Below are 23,111 nucleotides of genomic sequence, written 5' to 3'. Positions count from 1 at the left end.
GATGTTTTTAACCATAGACCCAGCATTCTGTTTTCCAATTCACAAATGCTAAAAGTATTAGGCAATTCGTTCTTTAGCATGGACAAAAAGTTTGGCTTTACGTCTCCTTCTCGTTGCCCCGCTAGCATTCAAGGGCCCTGTCAGACTCAGTGTCACGCGGCCTTTGTCAGTCTCGTCCGTGGTGCTAACCATCGCTCCCGCACTGCTGTGGGCGTTAGCTGTGCGCTACTATCATTGTTTTCGTTTCAGTAGCTGACCAGTATGTTAGAAGTCGTGTGGCTTTATTTCAGCAAGGTACCTGGTCCAAAGACAGTTCTGATTTCCTTGACTAGAATAGGAGGAAATCCAGGTTACGCAGCAGAACATTTAGTGTTTTCACAATACAGCGTCTTGATGCTGATTGTTCTCCGATGCAGTAATTCCTGCCTGTGGTGAGGGCTTAAAAGGTACTTGATTCAACATTCTTATCTTCTTGAAAATAACACACCTCATGGGGATGATCTAACTGAATGGACACAGCTATGGAAGCACAAGCTAATATATTCTATCACAGATGCCAAGTTTTTAAAAATATCACAACTCTGCGATCTGATCAAAAGTACACCATGAATGTATAGGGCTAAGTGAACATAGACATTCTTAGGTTTCAAATCTCAACTAAAAAAATAAATAAAACAGGACAGAAGAACTAATTCCTCTGTCTTCCCAAGGTTTGATTTCCTTCAAACGCAATACGAGCCAAACATTTTTAAATGGTAGACATCTTTTTTTTTCCTTCTTTTGAAGACTTACTTATCATACAGAACTGGGGTACAGGCCAGAGATGCGGAGGGTGAGAGGCTTCACCAGAGACAGAGTGGGGAGCAGAACAGGCAGATCGACGAAGTACACTGCTGAGGGGAGCAGCGGGCGGGCCAGGAGAGGTCTGCCGCACCCTGGGGGTCACCTCCAGGGCAGGGATCGAACTCATGCGGAAGTGGCTTTAGCTTCTCAGTGCTGTGCTTTAACCCGCTGCGCCACCAGGGAGGGCCAACAGACATATCTTAACGCGTGGCTGTTATGGAATGTCCAGTGAACCGCCCAGGAAGACAGCCTGTGGGAAGCTGTCGGGTCAGAGAGCAAGTCACACAGCCTGGGCTGTAAGAAGGCCAATGAGCTTCATGGTTACCGCTCTTGGCTCACCCCCGCCCACCGCCGCGGATTCACCTCTTTGGAAAAGGCCCCGTTGTGTAACCACCTCCTCTCCTCAGACCTCCTCGTGCACCCTGCGTTTCCCACCCTGACCCTGTGGGACGCTTCTCCCACCTTTCTCCTCCTTTCTGAGCTCCTCCACCCAGTCACCCCCGCTCTAGAGTGCGCAGCCACCTCACAACTCCTCTCCTCTGTGGTGTCCCGCTCCCGGTTCAATCCAGAGCTCTTTTCTGGCTGTCATCAGTGACGTCAGGGAGCAGTTGGCTGGGGCTGACCAGGACGCAGAGGCACCTGGTGTCCTGGGAAAAGGTCACAGGAGAGGGGATGTTTAGCATAGGAGTTTTCAATGTGATAACTGATGTTGAATGATGTGGATTAATATCTGAAAGGTGAGAATAATGTTTTAAGTGAGTTATAAGGAAACATTTGAGTATAATTTAGAGAAAAATGTCTGTCTATCCCATAGGAGTATTATATTTCATATCTAAGTGGAGTTCCATGCAAGATGTGGACTCTGGATGGAGGCGATGAGGTGTGATGACGTCACGTCATCTGTGTTGGGTGGGGCATGGACTGCCTGATGGTTAAGGCCCCTCTCCACCATAAGATGGGTTAAGAACAATTCTACTTACATAGGAAGAGGTGAATTATGTCCTAATGTGCCTGTATCTATAGAAACTTTTTATTTGTGCTAAAAGATAAAGTTTCCATGCATGTTATTGAATCATCTCTGGAAGTCATTCAAGTCATTCACTTTCTGATGACAAATTCAGGAGAAATGGAATGTTCTTCCTCCTTGGGAAGGAAGCACCAGCCTTTGGGTCCGCACATGGGTGGAGGGTGTGCTCCTTGGGATGATTTGTGTCACAGTGACACTCTCTGTGATTACCTTATGAATTTATAAGCTTCAACTGAAAGAAATTTATCTTTGTCATGTAGCCTATGAAATTTGTTTTATCTGTATTGGCTAAAACTTTGCAGAATTCTCTTATATGCCGAGGATCAAAGCCCTCTCCTGAAAAAAAAGGTGGGGGCAGACAGTCTCTCTGCATTGAAATCAAGGCATTGTAGGTAATCGGTGAACATTTCAAAACGAGATGTGAACTTCAGTTTATCAATGCTACCCTGAGAACATGCCACAACATTCCAGTAGCTGTCAAGATGGCTTATGTTTTAGGGCTCAGAGAGAATTTAGAGGTCACCCATTTGATCCCAACCACTTTACGAATTCAGACAAATAGAAAGAGGACCCAGGGAATTTGACCGATTTGCCCTGAACCATTCGCCTTGTCCATGTGTGAGTGACTTGGTAACCACCAGAGGGAGGCGCTAGACCGGCCTGCTAAAATTCTAAGTCGCTTGTTTGTAACTTGCAACTTTTGAGGGAATGAACGGAGCTCCCATCTTCTCAGGGAGGGTGATGCTGATGAATGAGACAGGAGGACAGGGCAGGAAGAGAGGAGGAGTGGGCAGCCCTTGGGGGTCATCCATGCGGTTGGAGCTCGCCCTCCGGCGTTAAGCGCCTTGCCGCTGTCTGTACCACCTACGGCGCGTGCGCGTGTCGACCTGCCCCTACGGTCGCGCGGATTCATGACTGATTGCGAGGGAAATTCAAGGATAGAAGAGATATGGGCATACGTGAGATGTGCCTCTTCATGTTGAGGCACTTGCCCGACCTTTTCCAGTGTTGCACGAATTTGTGGTAACCAGAAAGGGTGATTATCAACAGAGCTGTTTCTTGTTTTGATTTCTGAAGTTCCACCTTAGTTTTTTTCTGCTTTTATTTAGAGCTTTTTCCCAATGAAATATCAATCACTTAATACTTGATTAATGGGTAGTCTGTTTCTGTTAAACACAAACATACAAGAGAAAGATGAAAGCAAGCTGTTTCCTTGCAAGCAAGCAAGCAAGGACTGTTGTTGACAGAAACTTGAAGTGACATCGTGGATTTAATTTCATCTTAATTTGTGGCAAAACAATATGGAGTATAAACTACATGTCTATTTACATACATGCCACAACATTTATGCTTAAAGAGGAAAGGATGGAAGGCAGAGTGCTGAGATGAACCAGAAGATTCCTACTTCTTGATGTAGAAACCCTCTCCTTGAGATAGGCAAAGCCTGTGAACCTTGTGGGTTGTCATTCAGTACTTGAGCTTATTTCAAGGTGGAAGTTTTTCTGCAGATGTCTCTAAGACTTTGAGATTATCAAAGGAGAGATTTTCTTGGGTGGGCCTGGTCTCATCAGGTGAGGGCCTTGGTGGGCCTGACCTCCTCAGGTGAACTCTCTAAAATAAGGTGACATATGCAACAGAGAGACTTCTGGGGGAAGAAGCCAACAGGAATGCAATACACTGCCTGCCTATAAGAGGGGAAACACCCTGGCTACCTGTGAGCAGGAACATGGGCAGACACTCAGTCATTTGTCCGCAAGGAGCTGAATTCTGCCAACAACCTGAATCTGCAGGAACAGCTCCCTGAGAACCAGGTGGGAACCACAGCCCCTGCCACACCAGGCTTGCACCTGTGGGCCCTGCCAGAAGAGCCAGTGCTTCGACTGCTGAACCTGTGGGATCAGAGCTGGGTGTTTTAAGGTGCTCACTTTTGTCACAGAGCCCGAGAAAACCCTGGCGAATCTTGGTGCAGAAAGTGCTGCTCTGTCAGATAGCAAAAATGTCAAAGCAGCTTTAGGATCAAGCCACGATTATAGGTTGGCTGAATGATGAAGAGCATGATAGAAAAAGCCCAAAACGCCTTAGACAGATGGTTAAAATAAACCTGCACTTGGCAGGCTGCCGAGAGCTGGGCTAGCAGGAGGCAGGAGACAGGAGGCAGGAGGCACTTGTTATTAGAAACTGGGGGAGGGGAGAGCCTTGATTTGCCGTGGCAGGAAGCTTGGTGAAATCGCGTCCTGCAGGGCTGTGCCGCCGGCTTGTAAGTGACACACATCACTGCGCCGCTAGGTAAACACCGAGGAAGCGTGGGTGCTGCAGTCCTGGCCGCTTATAGTAACATGCGGGAGAGGAGAAGTAAACCGAAGGAAGAACTATTCAACAAAATGGAATTAGAACTGGATGACTTTGAAAAATCCCACCTCACCAGCTGGCAAAGATGTTAAAAATCAGACGTGACGGCAGAAAGTGTGGTTGAGAGAAAGGGCAGCTGCCCAGACTCTCTAAGCCACCAGAAGCAGCAAAGAATCTGTGTTCAAAAGCTAAGAGGTGCTTTTGAGAGGTCAAGGTTGTGCCTTAGGGACCCTGTACCTTAAACTACAGATCTTGCAGGGAGGCGTGACCCTCAGCCATCTCAGCAGGAGCGTGGGAGAGTGAAAAGAACATCTCAGCCACCCATGAGGGAATTTCAAGCGAACCCCACAAGGTTCTTGGGAGGACGTTTCAGCAGAAACACTCTGAGCTTGGATTGAGAGAGGCAAGTGTGCCGCATGAAAACCACAAGTGTGCCACCGGAACCCCGACTTCTCCAATGGCCCGAGGAAATCTTATAAAACAACTCAAGTGCAAACTGCCACCTCTCATGAGAGAGGGCAGATGACTAGACAGAGCCTCCCTAGAGCCAGGAGAGCAAAGGCTGCGACCACAGAGCCTTCTTCCTAAAATCGGAAGCATAATCAATAGACAGCCACTTGCCCTACCCGACTGCAACATGGTGGGGCCCTGGGGTTCCCCTGGCCTCTCCTTTCCCCTTGTTTGAGCCAGAATCTCTGTCATGCTGATGGGGCCTATTACTGTCCCTTCTTGGTGTGATGGGAGGCTGGGGTGACCTGCCTCCAAGGTTTGAGGGAGACGAGCTGCACCCCCCCAACCCAAGGACGCAGGGCCAGGTTCAGACTCCTGCCTGGGCTGCGTTCAGTTGGTGGTGGGATCTTGGAGTTGCTGGATGAGGGCTACTTTTTGCATCAGAAAGGAGTGAAGCATTTGGGCTCAGCAGGTGGCCCCTGGAGGCAGGGCTGGGTGAGGAACCTGGTCCTGCCACCTGCTGGCACAGCCCTGTACCTGCTTTCCGGGAGGCAGGAGGAGTCTGCACTGTGGCTCACGCCCTGCAATCTCGTCACACTCTACGGCAAAAGGATATTGCATAAGTCGCCAGGCCCCTGTCCCTGGACTTTGGATTGATCTAAAGAAGATTGTCTGGTTGGTCTGATTATACCAGAAAACTATTGATAATATTCTTTATTCTCTATTCAAAGGTTTGGTGTGATGGGGTCTGGGCTAGACAGCCCCCCATCTTTATTCTCCACTCAAAGAAGGTTTAGATTCTAAACCGGGCAAGCCGGGGTAGATTCTAAACTGTGGCAAGTAGGCCTTCTGGAGTTAAAAGAACACTCTGCTGCGTCGTAGAAAGGGCCCTGGCATGAGGACAGGGTGCCTCTTAGGAGACGGGACGACCCCCGTGGACAGCGGTGAGAAGTCAGTGCCTCGGCCCCAAAGCCCGTGGCGCTGTCTCCCGGCAGGCAGCGGGAGAGAGCCTCTGCACTCCCTGGGGAAACCGGCCCAGGCTGCCTGCCTGGATTTCAGCCTCTTGAGACCCAACGAGAAACCCGCTTGCCCAGAGCGCTGGCCCACAGACCTGATGTCTGAAGTCAGCGTCTGTCGTCATTTGTTACCCAACAGGACAGCGCAGTACTGTCGTTACGCTGTGTGACTTGTGTCTGAAGTCACGCCGGCTTATGACATCATAGGGGTTCCACACCCCTGCTGATGCTACGTCCCGTCACCACCAGAAGTCTAGCGCCCATTCTCTCCATGGCCGGGGGCTTCGGCCCAGCCCCTGCTCCGCCCTGCCTGTAAACAGCGGAGCAAATGAGTGGCCCTAGTGGCGGCCAGCGCAGTCTCCGACCACAGCAACAGTCGTAACGGGCCGCTTGAACGCGCTGGATCGTCCAAGTGTCGTCTTCCATCACTCAGTGCTACTTCACGTTTGACTTAACTGCATTAACCAACGTTGACTGTGACTATTGCTCAATTTGGTTCTTCGGGAGATAAAATTGTACCCAGTGCAAAAGATAAAAATTTTCAGCATCAGTGCGACCCTGAAAGTTACGTATCTAGACCGGTGTCGTCAGCCTTGTCACCAGCAAGTGACGAGTTTATCGTCCTACAGAGCCACGTGAGACAAGTTTATCGTCCTACAGAGCCACAGTGCCGACAGTCGGGGGACTTGCTCTTGGCCCACTTCATAGCAAATTCTGACTCACATGACTCACAGACTGTCAGGGTGAGGACGGTGGAAGGCGGCTGCTCCCGAGCTCAGGTGACTCCTGGCTTTCTCACGCTGCCTTTGCACACCCCTGGCGTATGGATGGCCACGGCCACCTCTGCTGGGCCCTGGCCACCCGCGGAATCAACGCCAGCCAGGATCACCTCCTGCTGCAGTCTTTACGGGTGACCTCAGATATCATGCTGAAAACAACACTAATTTATGACCCCAAATGGGTTCCACTGGGCTGAAACCAGGGGTCTAGCAGGTCCCTCTCCTGGGAGGCTCTCCAAAGAGCGAACTTCCTCACCTTCCCAGATGCCTGCAGCTGCTCCTTTACTTTCCTTGACTTGTAGCTTGTCCTTAGTCAGGGCGAGCAGGTCACATCTTCACGCCCTTCTCTGCTGTTGTCACTTCCCCTGGGTGTCCTGCCTCCCTCTGGTCAGCCCCTTGGATTAAACTGGCCACACCTGGGGTGACCCAGGCCAGTCTCCCCCTCATGTGACTCTCAGTTTGATCACGTTTCCATGGCTCCCTTTTGCCATGTAGAGTAAGAAGTTCTGGGAATAGTGGGAATTGGGGGGAGCATTGTTGAGTTTACCAGATGTCTCCCCTCTGTTGTTATCTCTTTGCTGTTATTATACTGATAAGTTCTTTAATGTGAATTATGAAAAATAACTGATGAATTGAGTGAAAGACTGGAGGTCTATGATGCCAAGTGGAATAGCCTATCAAAATGTCTGTTTCCTTTTAAGTTTTTTAAAAAGATTTACTTATTTGTGCATACAGAACTGGGGTATAGGCCAGAGGTGCAGGGGCAGTGAGAGGATTCACCAGAGACAGAGTGGGGACTAAAACAGGCCGACTGATGAAGTCCACTGCTGAGGGGAGCAGTGGGCAGGTCAGGAGGGGTCTGCCGCGCCATGTGGGTCACCTCCGGGGCGGGGATCAAACTCATGCTGAAGTGGCTTTAGCTTGTTTGTGCTGTGCTCTAACCCGCTGTGTCACCAGGGAGGGCCCCTCAATGACTGTTTCTTAATCTACTATTGAAAAATGTTCTTCCTTAGGGAGAAAATAATTAAAAATAAATGATTAGTGTAGGAACAATACAAAAGCAAATAAATGTATCATGTCATTATAAATATGTGATTTCAGCAAGGATGAGCATATTTAGAATTTCAAAATTAATGTTAAGCATGTTCAGAATCACATACGGTCATTTAAAAATGTATTTATTTATTTTGAAGTTGGACATAGGATGAAAAATGCATAGGAGCATCTGGCCAATTTATTCTACCACTTTCTTACCTGTAACACTTTATCTTTAAGCCTCAATTCTTTCTCCATAAAATCGAGGAAGCTTTACAGCTGGTAGCAGTGAGGCTCTTGAACAAAAGGCCAGCACAGAAACTCTGTTGTCTGCTAGGGATTCTCCCTCCCTTCCTCCAGGCATTCCCTCTCTTTCCACACTGGTTGAACCCAAATAGACACGAACTGTCAGAAAGTAGTGGCGGACACGTATCACTGGCCTGGTCATTGACCAAGTCACTGAAGTAGTGTTACGCACGTACATGCAGATGGGTGCAAACATTGGAATGGAAGAACAGCTCCACCCCCCTGTAATTTTTCAGACTAAAGTGAGTCTCAGTTTAAATAACTGTGGCCATTATGCTAATGCATTGAATCACTTAGACATTGTTTGCATAACTTTCCTTGAAAGTTGTAGATCAACATTGCGTCTAGCTAAGGTATGATTTGTGCAGGGGTCAGTGAGTAAGAAAAAAGGCCACAAGCTTCTTCTAACAATTGATAGATCTAGTCGTTATGGATCTGCTTGATTCTGGCTTCACTCCGGAGTCTGTACCTTCACTGAAAATGCACAGACCGCGCTTGCTCTATGGAAAGGGTCGGCTCTTACTTTGAGGTGCGTACATGTCTGCACACCTGCAAAGGTACAAGCTGGGGCCTGCATTGCTGGCTCCAGCCTGTATTTACTGCCAGGTCCTTACCAGGGAGTTGGAATGTTCAACCTCGAAACCAAGTAGAGTCCTTTCCAGAGCAGGGGCTGGACTAGGTTTCACCCAACCAACCCTTGCAGATAGGGGTGCTCCAGCCACGAAGACACACTCAGTCAGCTGGCAAGTTCTACTGCTGAAGAGCACCTTTGTAATCATAGTCACGTCTCAGCCGTACAATGATTCTCGCCCTTAGCTGGCCTGAGGCAGATATAGTCATAGCAGGAAAGCGTGCCTTCGTTTCTCGGAATGGCTCAGTCATGTCCTAGGAAGGAAGCGGTCTCTACACAAGGAATAGAACTTTGTCCTGAAGGTGTTTCTTTTCCCTTAATATAACGGCCTAGGAATGGGAGGGATAAGCGATGCTAAGACAAAGTTCAGGGCCCCTAACGAAAACGAGGGGCCGAATGCAGACTTGTGCGTATAGTACCCTGCGTGACACAGACAGGGGCTGTCTCACGTGGCAGTGCGGCTGCTTTGACGGATAACGCGGTCACTCTGGAGCATGGGTTCAGGGAGCAGATATTGATTTTCAAAAAAAAATGTATGAAGATGATAAAGGGAATGGAAAAATCTATTTCTGGCCTCAAATCTGGTGGGCATTTTTCAAATGAAATGTCACTCCCTCTGCTGCCTACCTGGAGGGCCGAGCGGACGCAGTGCGGTGTGGGCCAGTTTCCCATTGATTTTAGGAAAACTGAAACAAAACAAAACATTTTGTTTTGGGGCCAGTTCTGATGGTCAAACATTTAATATTTTTGTTGCATCTTTTTTCTTTGTTAGACTGTTACAGGGCAGCCCAGAGCGGACTGGGCCCGCCTGTCTGTGGGGCCTCACCCGCGCGCTCAAAATTCAGTTACACTGCAGGGACACACAGAAGGGTCGATACCGGTTTATTTACAAAAGGGGAAAGGAAAAGGAACGACCCAGGGAAAGAGAGATACAAGGTAACTAGAATGCCTTAGGGCTCTGCTGACTTGGAGCTCTGGTAACCAACTAACTGAAAGCCCCCAGTCAGGAGAGCTGTTGCCCGAGGAAGAGTGACCCTTAGACAAAATGGCGCCCTATTTATCCCCCAAAGTCCCAGAATTCCTGCTAGCCCCGCCCTTGGGTCCTGGCATTCTCTCCCTGGGGCTGCTGGGAGTTGTAGTTTCCAATCCCTGGAGTAGGGGGCGGGGTCCAGAAATCTGGAGTAGGGGGTGGGTCCACAAGACTCTGCAGAGCTCCTCAGGACATCCCCCCCTCCCCCTAACAAGACTACCACTGTTAAAATAAGTTCAGCTGCAAACTGTATCTTTTCACATCCAGTTTGGAAGTCTTTGACTCCTGCCTGCGTCCTCAGTGTGTCCAGATGATGTTTCAGACGAGCCCCCAGGAAGGTCACTGAGAGGCGGTTAGATGTTCCTTAGACATGAGGAGCGTTGTTGGCTTTAAGAAGAGGACCGGCCGTTCATACCATTGCCCTGCTGAGGAAGTTCTGCCCCGACCGGCCAGTTGGGTGCTTGTTAAGCACCGTGGGCGGCTGCTGGCCAAGCCCGGCGCGCGCTCCAGCTCGGGGCCTGCACCTGCCAGGCGGAGCGCGGTATGCGCGGGATGTGCGGGTCTCGCCGCCCAGGGGCGCGGGTCCACTTCAGCCTCTGGGGAAAGACTCCGTGGGCCCAGGGGTGGAGGACAACGTGGGCGCCCTGGGCCACAGGGGTGCGGCTGGCCGGGGTGGGGTGGGGGGCTGCAGGGGCAGGGGGCAGACTGGGCGGCTGGTGGGGCGCTGGCCGGGGTGGGTGGGGCACGCAGGTGTGCACGGTTAATTTAATTTAGCCCATAAACCACCTCAGGTTCTTGTGCAGGGAAGCCGTCGAAAGGAATCCACAGACACACTAGATACGCAGAGAGAAATTATTTATACCTGTGACACCGTCTTGCACATGGTAGGGTCCGACCTTCAGCCTTGTAACCTGGACTGTGATTGATTATTTTATTAAAATTTTAAGTCCCACATTGTTGTGGTTGCTATGCTTTCTTCCTTCCCTATTCAAGCTTACTTGAACTACTCAAAAACCCTGTGAATTGCCACTACTAACTTGTTTAGTTCTTAGGAGTCAGCAGTAACTGTAAAACCTGGTAGCAGGTGCTTGCGGGGTTTGGCTTCGCCCACAAGCGGTGCAAGCCTGCCCCCTAGTGGTGGGAAAGGGAACACTCGAAGATTTAAACGTAGACGCAAGTGCTCAGTGAACACGGAGGTTATTAATTATTTAAAAATAGTAAAGCATAAATGTTACACAGAAGTATTCTTTGAGTAGCTAAAATATGAAAGAGAAAATTTCGTTTGATGGGTGCAGTATACTAGAGGGAGAACTACTGAATTGTGAGTTACCAAAGACTTTATGAGCTATGTGGGTAGTCACTGACGCTCTTTTAAATTAAAAGCTCAAATTGAGCTTTGAGTATCTAGCTGTAATCTCAAATACGGATGTATTTTCTCAGTTTTGAAAATATCATTATTGTTTAGGAAAACTTGTCATTTTTAGCCAAGTCTCAATTTTACAGAATCGCTAAACACTTCAGAGAAACACTCCCGCCTTTGTCTGGGAGCCCGAGATTTCTTCCCCGCACACACGGCTGGCTTGGGTGCTCCAGGGGGGTCTGAATATGCCTCTTCAGGATTTAGTGTCAGAAAACACAAGCTACGATCTAGTTAACCTGTGAGTGTAGGAAAATCACAGCTCTTACACTGCGGTTTCCCAGTGAGTAATACAAACACATATGCAAGTCTGTTCTAAGTTCTGGTTTTTTTTTGTTTGTTTGTGTTTTAGAATCGAACTTTAATGCTGTTTTACACAGAGCAAAATAGAGAGTAACTTAGGCAGGAAGTCTTCATTTCAGGAAGACTCTTAGAGAGGTGTATTTACTGTGTGCCAGGCTATAAAAAAGTGGAGACATGCTGCAGGTTTTCTTTTTTTTTTCCTTTAGATTTATTTATTTATAAATCTGGGGTGCAGGCTAGAGGTGCAGTGGATGAGAGGCTTCACCAGAGACAGAGTGGGGAGCAGAACAGACCGACTGGCAAAGTACACTGCTAAGGGGAGCAGCGGGCGGTCAGGAGAGGGCTGCCGCACCCTGGGGTCACCCCCGGGGCTGGGATCGAACTGCACTAGGTGGCTGCAGCCAGCTTGCAGAGCTGCGTCCTGACCCGTTGCGCCACCAGGGAGGGCCCTGCTGCAGGTTTTTCTTTCCACACATAAGGTAGGAGCCCTTTGTCGACAGGCACAAATATTCGACACAAACACACTGACCATTCTCCCTCCCTGCACACGCGGGGGTCAGCTTGGCTGCGGGGCTGGGGGGTTCTGAGAACAGCTGAAGGCGGATTGCAGCCTTCAGTCGGTGCTTCTGAAGGTGGAAGTCTGCGAAGCGCTCTGAATTCTGAGTATTTCGTCACTGCCACTTTATCATAGGCAAATCTTCACTCTGCTTGACATTCTTTCAGATAACTTTAGGATAGATATAAGCAGGCCGCTTTTCAAGAAGTAATAGTCCTTGACAATGTACATTGAATTTTTAAGTGGATCAGATCTGCTGCAAATTAGTGGAGTAGGAGGTCCCTCAGCAGTAGTAAAAGAGCCAGAGAAATAACGCTGAGATTTGGGTTCCGAGCCTTGCACAGTATGGAACGTGTGTGGAGACCGTGGCTTGGAGTGCTGATTCTCCACCAGCAAACACACCCCCTCTCTGGGAGAGGCTAGAAGTCAGCCGGGCCAGAGTGGCCTTTGGCTGAGACATTTTCGTCAATTAAAAATATCAGTTGGATAGTTCTCCAAGGCTTGGATTGCTGAGCCACATAGGGATTAAAAATTAAAAGAACTTGTAGGAAAAGGTGGTGAGTATGTACTGAGGATTAAACTCTTTTAAATGTTGTAAGCTTAAGTAGGATTTAAGGAAAAGAATCCTCTGGTATTAGAGTAACATTTCAAAGCCACATACACAGTACTGTCATGATGTGGTTCCAGTGGCAGAGAATGGATGTCCCAGATCAGGGGGCAAATGGTGGGTGGTGACTGAGCTAGAGAGAGCAGGGGTGTATCTGTGGGGCCTCCTGGTTGGGGGGGGTGTCGGGGGGGGGCAGCTTCCTGAAAGAGCAGTAAGAATGTCACTTGATTTGGGAGGCTGGAAGTCTCTGCAGGAAAGAGAAATGTGGATCTTTAGCTGAATGCTTGAATATGTGCATTTCTGTGAAACACAAAATCAAGGAAATCCAGAACAGCAGTCTCAATTTGGTGTCCGTGAAACTAATCGTGCCTGCCTTTGCAGTGTTTGAGTCGCTCCACGTTTGTTTCTTAGCGATGACCAGATTTGTCTGCCAGTCAAACCGCCAGGATATGATGATAATGGCACCTGCCGTGCTGATCGAGTGCAGACATTTGCATGACTACTCAGCAGCCGAAACAAAAATAAATCACAATCTAGTATTTGGAATTGAAATCTCTGCTTTTACCACGTCACTACTGTGTGATGCTCCGTTACTTAATTTTTGACTAACCCGTCCTGTATAACATTAATTATAATAATTTCCAACTTTCAGGAAAGTAGGTAAATAGTTATGACTCTTTACAGATCATCTTTACTTGATGGGTAAGTGTTTTTTTGTTTGTTTGTTTTTGTTTTGTTTTGTTTTGTTTTTTTTCAAAATCACCACAATTTACGGCAACTGAAGTCATTGGAAGTTGTTTTTTCTCCCCTGGCCTTTGCTAGTGAGCTATGTGGGCTTTTCTCATCCATGTACTCAATACTCCCACCGTGGTCTGCGTCCACATTTTTGACACTATTATCTGCCTCACAGATCATATCAGTTTTGCACAACTATCATGGCCGACCACAGGTGCTCCCCAAAAAGCAGACGTCTGCAATAATAGCGCCTTCATTGCGGTTTACAGTGCAACTGGGTCACGCTCGCTTGAGGCTGTCAGCCCAGTGAAGTGCTGCACGGGCCCATGTCCATTGTCATGACTAACACGCATTTTCTTCCTCCCGGCCTATGTCTAAACTTCTATTACAAGTTTGTTGGTTTGTTTTACTTCTAGGCAGGGGCCCAATATCAAACTGAGCAGAAGGAAGAAGAAACTGTTCTCTTGGGAATGGGGGGTGGGGTGGGAGGAACTTGAAGCCACAGGAGTCGCTTGGCTCCAGCTAATTTTTCTCTGCCATACTACCTACGGGTGTGCGAGACTTGACTGTTATGGTTTTTTGTAGAACTTCTGTAGCAGTGCTAAATTTTTGGTATCAAAAGGCTTTCTACCAGATATGTGCTTGCCAACTCAGATTAATATATTAAGTACATTAAACATTGTCGCTTTCTAAAATAGAAGGGGAAGAATTCATCACAGAGGCATTATGCAATGTGTAGATAATATCGACCATTAAATCTCTACGGATGGATTAACCTTGTAAATTGTGTGATTTGCATATAATCGTGTTCTTTTAGAATGTCCTTAGAAGGGTCACAGATCTATTACTAAGAAAAGAAAAGTGCACTTTACGAGAGACGTAGGAGATTAATAAGGTAAAAACAAAAATTAGCTTGAAAGCACTGTCTATAAACTGTCATCCCTAATGATTATCATAAATATTCTCTTACTCTGAAAATGAAAGGTGTTTTCCTAATATTGAAGTCATACTTATCATTTTACTTTGTTTTTTTAACTGGCCGCTATTTCTCATATTTACATAACCAAATTTCACGGCTTCCTTTTTTTACCTCCTAGTGCTGGAAACATACATTGTAAGAGATCATGGCCCGCTAGACCTGAACTGATTCCGGAGTGTAAATAATATGCAAAGTGGGCTAATTCCATCACCGAGCATGTGCTAACGGGGATGAGCACAGCACATTTCTTTTTTATGTTGCTCAGACTCAGTTTCCCCCAGAAAATGTAGGTGTTTAGCTTCTCCCACATGCTTAGATGCTGTTTCGGAGCTTGATTATCATATCATTCAGTTTATATAAACCTCATTCCTGTTTTGTAAGCATGTCCTTTTCGAAATGAAGTCTTTTGCACAATAAAACTCAGTTTCTACTTACAAAATTTCTGCATAAAGCATTGTAAGTCACTTAAGTTTTGCTAAATGAATGTAGCAAAGTAAAAGAAGAAGCCATATTGACGATGCACTTCATTGTTGTGAGGAAACCCCGTGTCAGCCAGGAAACCCCTGTCAGCCTGCTCTGTTCATCGCTGGGAACTCGCCCCAGGGCAGCAGTCCGGAAGGCTGTGGGATGCGGGATCAAACTTGTGCTGCCGTGGCTTCCCAGAGCTTCAGCACAGGACATGACCACCCTTCTAGGCTCTTGTAATGTCACTTGCTGCCTGGCATCAGTAGTAACTTTTTCTTTGTCTGTTTCTTCTTGGCTCCAGCTCCCTGTGAAGGGAACACGTTTTTCTGCCATAGCAACATGTGTATTAACAACACATTGGTTTGTAATGGACTTCAGAACTGTGTGTACCCTTGGGATGAAAATCACTGTAAAGGTAAAGATTAGTCCTTAAAATTTGCAAAATCCCTGTTCCTGAGGGTGGGGTGGAAATTTATGCCAGTGTTTATTACATATATTTTTAAAAATATTTATTTGTGTATACAGAACTGGGGGACAGGCCAGAGGTGCAGGGGCGGTGAGAGCATTCACCAGAGACACAGTGGGAGCAGAACAGCGCAGCTGATAAAGTCCGCTGCTGAGGGGAGCAGCGGGCGGGTCAGGAGGGGTCTGCCGCGCCATGTGGGTCAGCTCCCTTGCGGGGGATCAAACTTGTGCTGCGGTGGCTTCCCAGAGCTTCACAATGCGGCACTTTAACCCGTTGCGCTGCTAGGGAGAGCCCATTTCCGTTTCAAAGAGAGAGGAGTTAGAGGCATTCATGCACATGTGGGCGTGATTCAGAAGCGGTTTGCAAGCTGTGCCTGCGCCTGGGCTCAACCGGAAGTGTCGTCACCCATTACTGCAGTGGCTCACCCCAACACTTGAATTCTCATGAAGGCCCCCAGGACCTGCAGGCTCATGGGGAGAAGGGGCGCTTGGGCTGCTTGCTCCTGCCCCGCCCGGCTCCCCCCACGCCCCTCGACCCTGCCAACACCGGTTTCTGCTCCTTTTTGCTGCAGCCCCTTCCTGTGGCTGAGAGTAGCATCTCACTTGGTTTCATTTGCATTTCCCTGACGATGAGCAAATCGCAGTAGGTCTGTGAGAGTGGAAATCTTATCAAGTGTCGTGTCTGATCACAGCAGGATCAAACCCACATCCAGTCATTATTTTTCAAAGATTTATTTATTTGTGCATACAGAACTGGGGTATAGGCCAGAGGCGCAGGGGCAGTGAGAGGCTTCACCAGAGACTGAGTGGGGAGCAGGACAGACAAATCAACCAAGTATGCAGCTGAGGGGAGCAGCGGGGAGACAGGAGGGGTCTGCTGCGCCCTGTGGGTCACCTCCGGGCCGGGGATCGAACTCGCAGGGAAGGGAGTGCGGCCAGCTTGCCGTGCTGCGTCCTAACCTGTTGTGCCCCCCGGAGCGGGGGGGGGGGCACATTCAGCTTTTTGACCAGTGCGCTCCCAAGTGTCCTGCAAGGCGTCTTATAACCCTGCCCTGGCCCATCCCCAAACCTACATGGACCTTCACTGTAAGGCTGCAGGCCACCAGAAGGCCACTGCCAAGTCTGGGAGACCCAGCCCTTGTGAACACGAATCTCTGAGTTTCGTTTTAAAATACCCGTCTAGAGTCCTTGAAGCCTGTGCAAAGGCTCCTGCCCCCTCCTTCACGCTGAAGCTCCCCGCCCGTGTTCCGATGGACGCTAACTCGGGTGGGTGTCTCTTCTGTTTGTTCTCTGCGCTCCTCCCCTGTAGAGAAGCGGAAAACCAGCCTGCTGGACCAGCTGACCAACACCAGTGGGACTGTCATCGGCGTGACCTCCTGCATTGTCATCATCCTTATTATCATTTCTGTCATCGTGCAGATAAAACAGCCTCGTAAAAAGTACGTCCAACGGAAATCGGACTTTGACCAGACAGTTTTCCAGGAGGTGTTCGAGCCTCCGCACTACGAGCTGTGCACGCTCAGAGGCCCGGCAGCCGCGGCCGACTTCGCGGACCTGCCCGAGGACCTGGAGAGCTACCACAAACTGCGCAGGTCTTCCTCCAAATGCGTTCACGACCATCACTGTGGATCCCAGCTGTCCAGCACGAAAGGCAGCCGCAGCAACCTCAGCACAAGAGATGCTTCTGTCTTGACCGAGATGCCCCCGCCGCCCGTCAAGCCCCTCATCCCGCCCATGAACCGGAGGAACATTCTGGTCATGAAACACAACTACTCGCAGGACGCGGCCGACACCTGTGACATCGACGAGATCGAGGAGGTGCCCACCACCAGCCACAGGCTGTCCCGACACGACAAAGCTGTCCAGCGGTCAGTATCTCTAGGGGTTTTGATGACAACTATAACCTGAGGACCGAAATGCTTCCAGAATGTTCCATTGTGTCTTCACATTTCCGTTTCTTAATGATGCAAACCAGGGTGGCCATGGCGTCCCCTGGGGCCTAGCTGGCCTCTTGCTAATCCTGGTCCTCCTGCAGAGGTATGCGAGCTCAGGCTGACCAAAGACACACCCCACACACTTCCACACACACACAGCCTGCTGTTAGTGTATAGGGCACTTTTCTTGCAGCACTTTTCTTGCACATGCTCACGAATGTGCCTCCTCGTGAGATTTAGAGACTTAAGACACGAAATGACACCGGGAACAACGACCCTACCCGGTGGTTAACCCTGCTGAGTAATTTCAATATAATAGTAACATAGTTTGCAACATAGCATATTTTTGGTATGAAGATGAAAATATTTTTTCCACATTTCACATCATCTGTATGTGACCAGGTCTATGCTAGTGTGCTATGCTCAAATACCAAACACTTATATTTAAATGAAGCAAAGACTTAGAGACATTTGGTTCCTCTCCCTTTCCATGCGAGACTATTCTCTGTAGGGTGTTACTCTTTGCCGCAAATCAGTAAAAGATTGGAGGAAGGAAATTTTAAATTGAGACGTAAATTTGTTCTAAATTTCAAACCCAGTCCCCTCATAATGTGTTTTGCATGCTAACTAGCTCTTATTTGTTTTATAAACATAGTTCCTTTCCCAATTCCTTTACCTCTTCCAAACCTTAAATATCCTTTTGATATTGTTCTTCCTGCGAGTGGAAGCCATCCACTTCCGCAGCCTGGTGAATTTCTAGGAATGTTTTCAGTAAATGCATGTGTGCATATTTATTTTCTGTGCAAATATGACTGTTGAATGAAATAGCCATAACATTCCAGGTTCTGCCTCATTGGGTCTCTAAGCAAACACGAATCTGAATACAACACAACTAGAGTCTAGAGAAAGTTCCAGGTAAGCCGGCGCCCTTCCTCCCTCCCTCCACCTTGTTTTCTGTTCTGTTTGTTCTGTTGCAGTTGTCTTGTAGTTTTTAGGGCACATGGTGTTTACTCATCATCTCTTGAGGTAGATCCATGACTTCCCATCACTAGAAATACAATGGCTACATGCTGTGGAAGGACGATTCTTACTATCCACAGCTTTGGAATAAACGTTAATATTCTTTCCATCTAGCATTGCGCTATGTGTTGTTAAAGAGGACGCCAAGGGAATCCATTAAGTTGTAAGTTTTAAGGTAAAAATACAGAAACTAGTGAACTCTTCAAAGAACTACCAGGAGAAATCCAAGATTTTCAGAGTAAACACATTTGAGTATTTTCTCAATTTAGCTGGCATCAGTATATAAAGTGGTAATAATTTTATTGACTGAACTCAGAACTCAAAAGCCAAGTACTGTTTGTAGTTACTCGGTTCAGGTACTCTTTATTTTTGCATGAATTATAGCTTCTTTCTCAAAATTAAATGCAGCATGTTTTGTCAAATTTTATGAGAGAAAATTTGAATGCTTGAGAATGGAAAACGTCTGTCAGTGCTGGTCACGTGTGTGTGCTTCTGTCTGTCATCGGATGCCACAATGGCTTCCTTTTAGCACTTGCTAAACTCTATTAGGCTCATTTGTCTCCAATTAAATTTGCTTGACAGCTAATCTCTGTAGCACTCTGCTACTTTTTGATGAGGTGAATGCTTTTCCGTGCTCTATATAACCTTGACTAACTGGTGTATTTGTATGCATTTTTCATTGCGAGAAAATGTTTTAACTGTGTTTTATTTTCAGAGAGGAACTATTTGTTCAAACATGGGGACAGTGAAAAGAACATTCTATAGTGAATTGTGAAAAGTGGACGCATTTCTAAATTCATTCCACTGCCTTTATCCAAACTTAAGAATCACAGACATTGTCATTCCTTCGGCAAGACACTCCCGCTGCACAGCGATATGCTCATTTCGTAATTTGGTTTGCTGGCCACCAAGTGCTCCTTAGTTTTTAACGACATTTTGAGATTTACTGGAAACTTGAAGAAGAAATTAGTTCCTGATTAAGACTATCCGACTCTCTCTCTACTGTCGGTTCCACATGACTTCTATGTTGTTTCGTGTCTTTGTTCCATAATTGTACCTGGTGTGACATGTGAACGAACTGGACTTTGGGTGAGCTGTGCATTACATGTGCGTTGTTTGCATTATATAGATGATATATTGGGCACAGTGGTGGTTCCTGAGAGATCTTGAACGTGCCACGTGAAAAGCGAATCTATGGACCTTGGAAACACCAGCTCGAGGTTTTATGGACGATAAACATCTGTCATTGTATCGTGATTAAATACAGCCAGAAGTAATGAGGAAAGGGACTAGATTGCAATAAGAAAAAAAAAAATCTCATTTGGGGTCTCTCCTGTATCCCCCCATTTCCTTTATGTTTTGCATCAAAGGAGGATACCGCATTTCAGAGATAGTTTTTGAAATCAGGTATTTCACCCTACAAACCCTTCAGTAGAAATGTTTTGTTTCGTTAATTTTGGTTCAGCACTTACAATGACTGAATTGACAGTTTGAGAAATACCCTGCATGTCAGTAATGGATATTTGAGTTGGACAACAACCGCCCTTTTTATTAGACACATTGTAAAAAGCATGCATTCCCCAATACTGCTGTTACCTCCCATTTCTTGTGTCATTTGCTTGCTACTTGTAACTTTTTATATAAAGATATATAAAAGTGTATAATAATTTCCTAACTTGAGTAAAGAGAAATGTTTTCTTCTATTAGAGAGAGAGAGAAAACAAAACAAAACAAAACAAAAAAAAAAACTGGCTTTCCTGCATACATACTTTGTATCAACTCTTCCCATCTGAGGAGAGAAGCTGTCCCTTCCTGGTGAAGCTCATTTCTCCAAAAAACTGATTTCTAAAAATTTTATGAAATAGATTCTCCTTTTAAGATGGCAAGTCTTTTTTACATGCTTGAAAACCAGTCTCTTTCATGAGCCCACTCCACAGTTCTGAGCTGTATTTCGACTCATGCACACATAGGGTAACTGAAGGCTCAGTGTAAGCAATCATCACGGTTTAATTAATGAAAGTTAAATCACATCATAGACTTGCTATTGAGTTGTACACAGACTCGATAAAGTTTGATTTAGTGAGAGCGGACTTTTAAAACAGTGAGTGTCTGTTCTTAGAAAATAAATGTTTAAACCAGAAGTACTTACATCTGCTTCCCTGTTTCCAAAACTCTGCTGAGTTCTACGGCATCATGTCCTTTCTGCCAGCAAAGCAGTCTAACAGACTACAGGGCCAATCTTGACTTGCCCTGGCCTGCCGGACCTCACTGCCTGGCATAGGCCCTCACATACCTACTGCATAAGAATTCAACTTCACACCTGCTGTAAAAACAAAAGGAAGAGCAAAGAAAATGTGATGATAGCAATTCTGAGTAATTTATATTGCAACATTGTGACGCCCCTGAAGTAAATGCTTCCATAATTTTGATAAACTGAAGAACAAAATGGTGAACATCATAAAATTAATTTTATTGTTTTACTACATATTTTATATATGTTGCTTATGTTAAAGCGAGACTTTTTATTTGACTGTTTTATTTATTTACCACTACCTTTATGCCCTTTAATTCAATGGTAATGCATTTTAACTCAATGTTAATGTCCAAGATTATGTTTTGAAATCATTATCCATACTTTTTACTATTTCCTCTATACAGAAATCTTTTCACTTTGAATGAATGCTCATAAAAAAATCTGATATACATGTCTTAGAAGAACCAAAGAAACAGAGAAAGTCCGTTAGGGATGTGTGTGCCACACACCGTCCTCGACTCGAGCGATGACAGAGCTTCCGACCCTGGCTCTTCTGAAATGTGCAGGATCCTTCTGACCCGCTGCTTAATTAATAATTGCACCAGAAATCCTTTCATGGAGACCTTTGAAACATCCAACTAACTATAGTGACAAAAGTAGATAGTTTTCGTGTATCTGCAATGCCGTAGCTCAACGGGAAAACAAAACTATTTCAAACGAAGACTGGGTGGTGTCAGTGGTTGTCCCAGGGGTAGTTAACAGTGGACACTGGCAATCAAAAGGCAGAAAACAGTGGTCACACAGGGGCGGGACTGTTGACAGTCTAGATGCTGGATGTCGGGGAAGTTTGACTCGATGAGACTGAAATCAGTCAGCACACTAACAGCTTTTATTGACTGATGTCACGCCAATCGATAGTTTACATTCAAGTGGGGAGACAGAAGTAGGGAAGGAATGAAACGTTTCAGGATTTTCAAGATGTTTTATTTTATTTTAATAAATAATTATATATTTTTTGATAAAGTGAAGTAAAAATCTACGTACACGAGTGCTTTATTAATTCCATAAAATGTTTTCCAATGATGTATCACCACGATGTAAGTTAATTGGAAGTATAGCTGTTTGCCTTCTCTTTCTCTGTTAGAATTCACTTCCAAAAATCTGAGGGGCTCATCATTACACACAGCGCTTACAAAAGCCCTGAATTAAGCTTTTCACTTTTGTCCAAGTGCTTGCTCATTGTCTAATTCAAGGCTGGTATGCTGATTTGGGAAGATGATATTTGTACCTGACTTTATAAACATGCAAATTTTATACATCAGATTTCAAATCAACATATACAACATTTGATGTCATAACTAACTTCCATTTGATCAGCTAATCAAAACATGGCGCACACGAACTGGAGCTCAGTGCCCGTGGACTTTTAATGGGGAACAGCACATCCTGGGGAGAGACTGACTTTTCTGTCTCACGTGATTTTTTTCTCAGTAGAAGTATCTGAATGTGCTGATGCCATCAACTTCTGTTTTCAGTGCTTAATGACGTTTGCTCTTCAAACTTACTTGAATATTCTCTTAAGCTATTTCATCAACCTTTTCTATCATTTTCCTTAAAATGTGGGCTTTCCTCAAATTTGATAGCTTTTTAAAAAATTACACAAGTAAGTTTTTCTTGACCTCCGAATAGCATAATCAATTTTGAAATGTGATGCTGGTTCTTATTTTCTTTTACTAGAGTAATGACCAGTGATTGATGTTTTGGTGGTAAAATAAAGAATAGATTTTTCCTTGTTTTGGAACTTGTATATTTCAGTGATGACAATAAATTCTGTCAGATTCCCCCCACCCCTGAAAATAAATTTTTTCAATTATTTGAATGCGCAATGTACGTGATTTGAAGTGTTTCAGGTTTGTCCAAGGCCAGGTGGTGAGCTGGTCCCTGCGCTCTGTCCACTGCTCATCTTTGCTCATTGTTCATTGCTGTGCTCAGGCTCATGGCAAAGATGCCCTCAGCCACGAAACCGTGAAAGATGACAGGATTAAAAGAGGAGACTTGAATTACCTATAGACCGCTCATTCGTTTAGTCAGTATCTCCTATGCCCTTCCTAAGAACTAAAGTCAATATAATGAAATATAATGTGAAAACTGCCAGAGATGTGTTTTTATAAATGACCTTAGCCAAGAAATCTGAAGTCTTTTGTGGATATAGAATTATCCTGAATAATTCTGTTAATGAGCTTGTTTGTTACACAACAGATTCCTTTAACTGAATTATATTACTCACCTAAGTTCTGAATTATATTACTCACCTAAGTTCTACAGGTAATGAAAATAAACCTAGGTGGCTGGTGTCAGGCATTCAGTATCTCATTTTCTACCGTGGCCTCTGGTTCTGCTGCCCTGGGCTAAGTTACTCAGAAAAGCCCTCTCCATACAGCTTTAACTCCTCAGAGGGATGCCTAATAAACTCAACCTGCTTTGGACTTCTGCCTCTTACTAAGGTTGTCTTCCAGAAGGTTCTTGTGCCTGCCAGTTATGATGGTCTAGTTTGATGGTTCATATTTGCGAATGTTTTTAGCCTTTTTTTATTAGTCACATATATGGACACAAAATACAGAAAGGACCAGAAAATACAGGGTGTACATTATGGGAAGGAGAACACCCAGTCACATCTAATGTCACATCTAACCCAAGCAGCCACAGGCAGTCTTGAGCAATCCTGGCCCCCAGCAGCTCCCGCCCTAACCCCACCTGCTTGGTGGGTGGTCTCCGTGGTAGCTGGGGGGAGCATGTCAGGCCTGTGTTTGGACAGTCGGAGACAAAATCGGCTCTGCGCCCTCGAGGACCAGCGTGGCGGCTCCCCACCGTGAGCACAAGCCCTTCACAGTGTGTCTCCTGAAGGAGCTG

General features: G+C 46.2%; 1 protein-coding gene across 1 annotated transcript in view; it reads left to right on the top strand.

Annotated features, from left to right (window-relative positions):
• Window positions 1-22,105, top strand: part of NETO1 (neuropilin (NRP) and tolloid (TLL)-like 1) — an 83,256-nt gene extending 61,151 nt beyond the window's left edge. The window contains exons 9-12 of the mRNA XM_012725801.1: window positions 14,830-14,943; window positions 16,303-16,861; window positions 17,770-17,842; window positions 18,663-22,105. Coding sequence (XP_012581255.1) covers window positions 14,830-14,943; window positions 16,303-16,861; window positions 17,770-17,830 — 734 coding nt within the window. The 3' untranslated portion in view covers window positions 17,831-17,842; window positions 18,663-22,105. The remainder of the gene's footprint in view (window positions 1-14,829; window positions 14,944-16,302; window positions 16,862-17,769; window positions 17,843-18,662) is intronic.
• The last annotated feature ends 1,006 nt before the right edge of the window (window positions 22,106-23,111 follow it).

This window comes from Condylura cristata, unplaced genomic scaffold, assembly GCF_000260355.1.
Source record: "Condylura cristata isolate star-nosed mole 26May11 unplaced genomic scaffold, ConCri1.0 scaffold00016, whole genome shotgun sequence".
Taxonomy (NCBI): Eukaryota; Metazoa; Chordata; class Mammalia; order Eulipotyphla; family Talpidae; genus Condylura; species Condylura cristata.
Note: the sequence above shows the minus strand (reverse complement) of the source record. Positions and strands in the feature narration are given on the sequence as shown.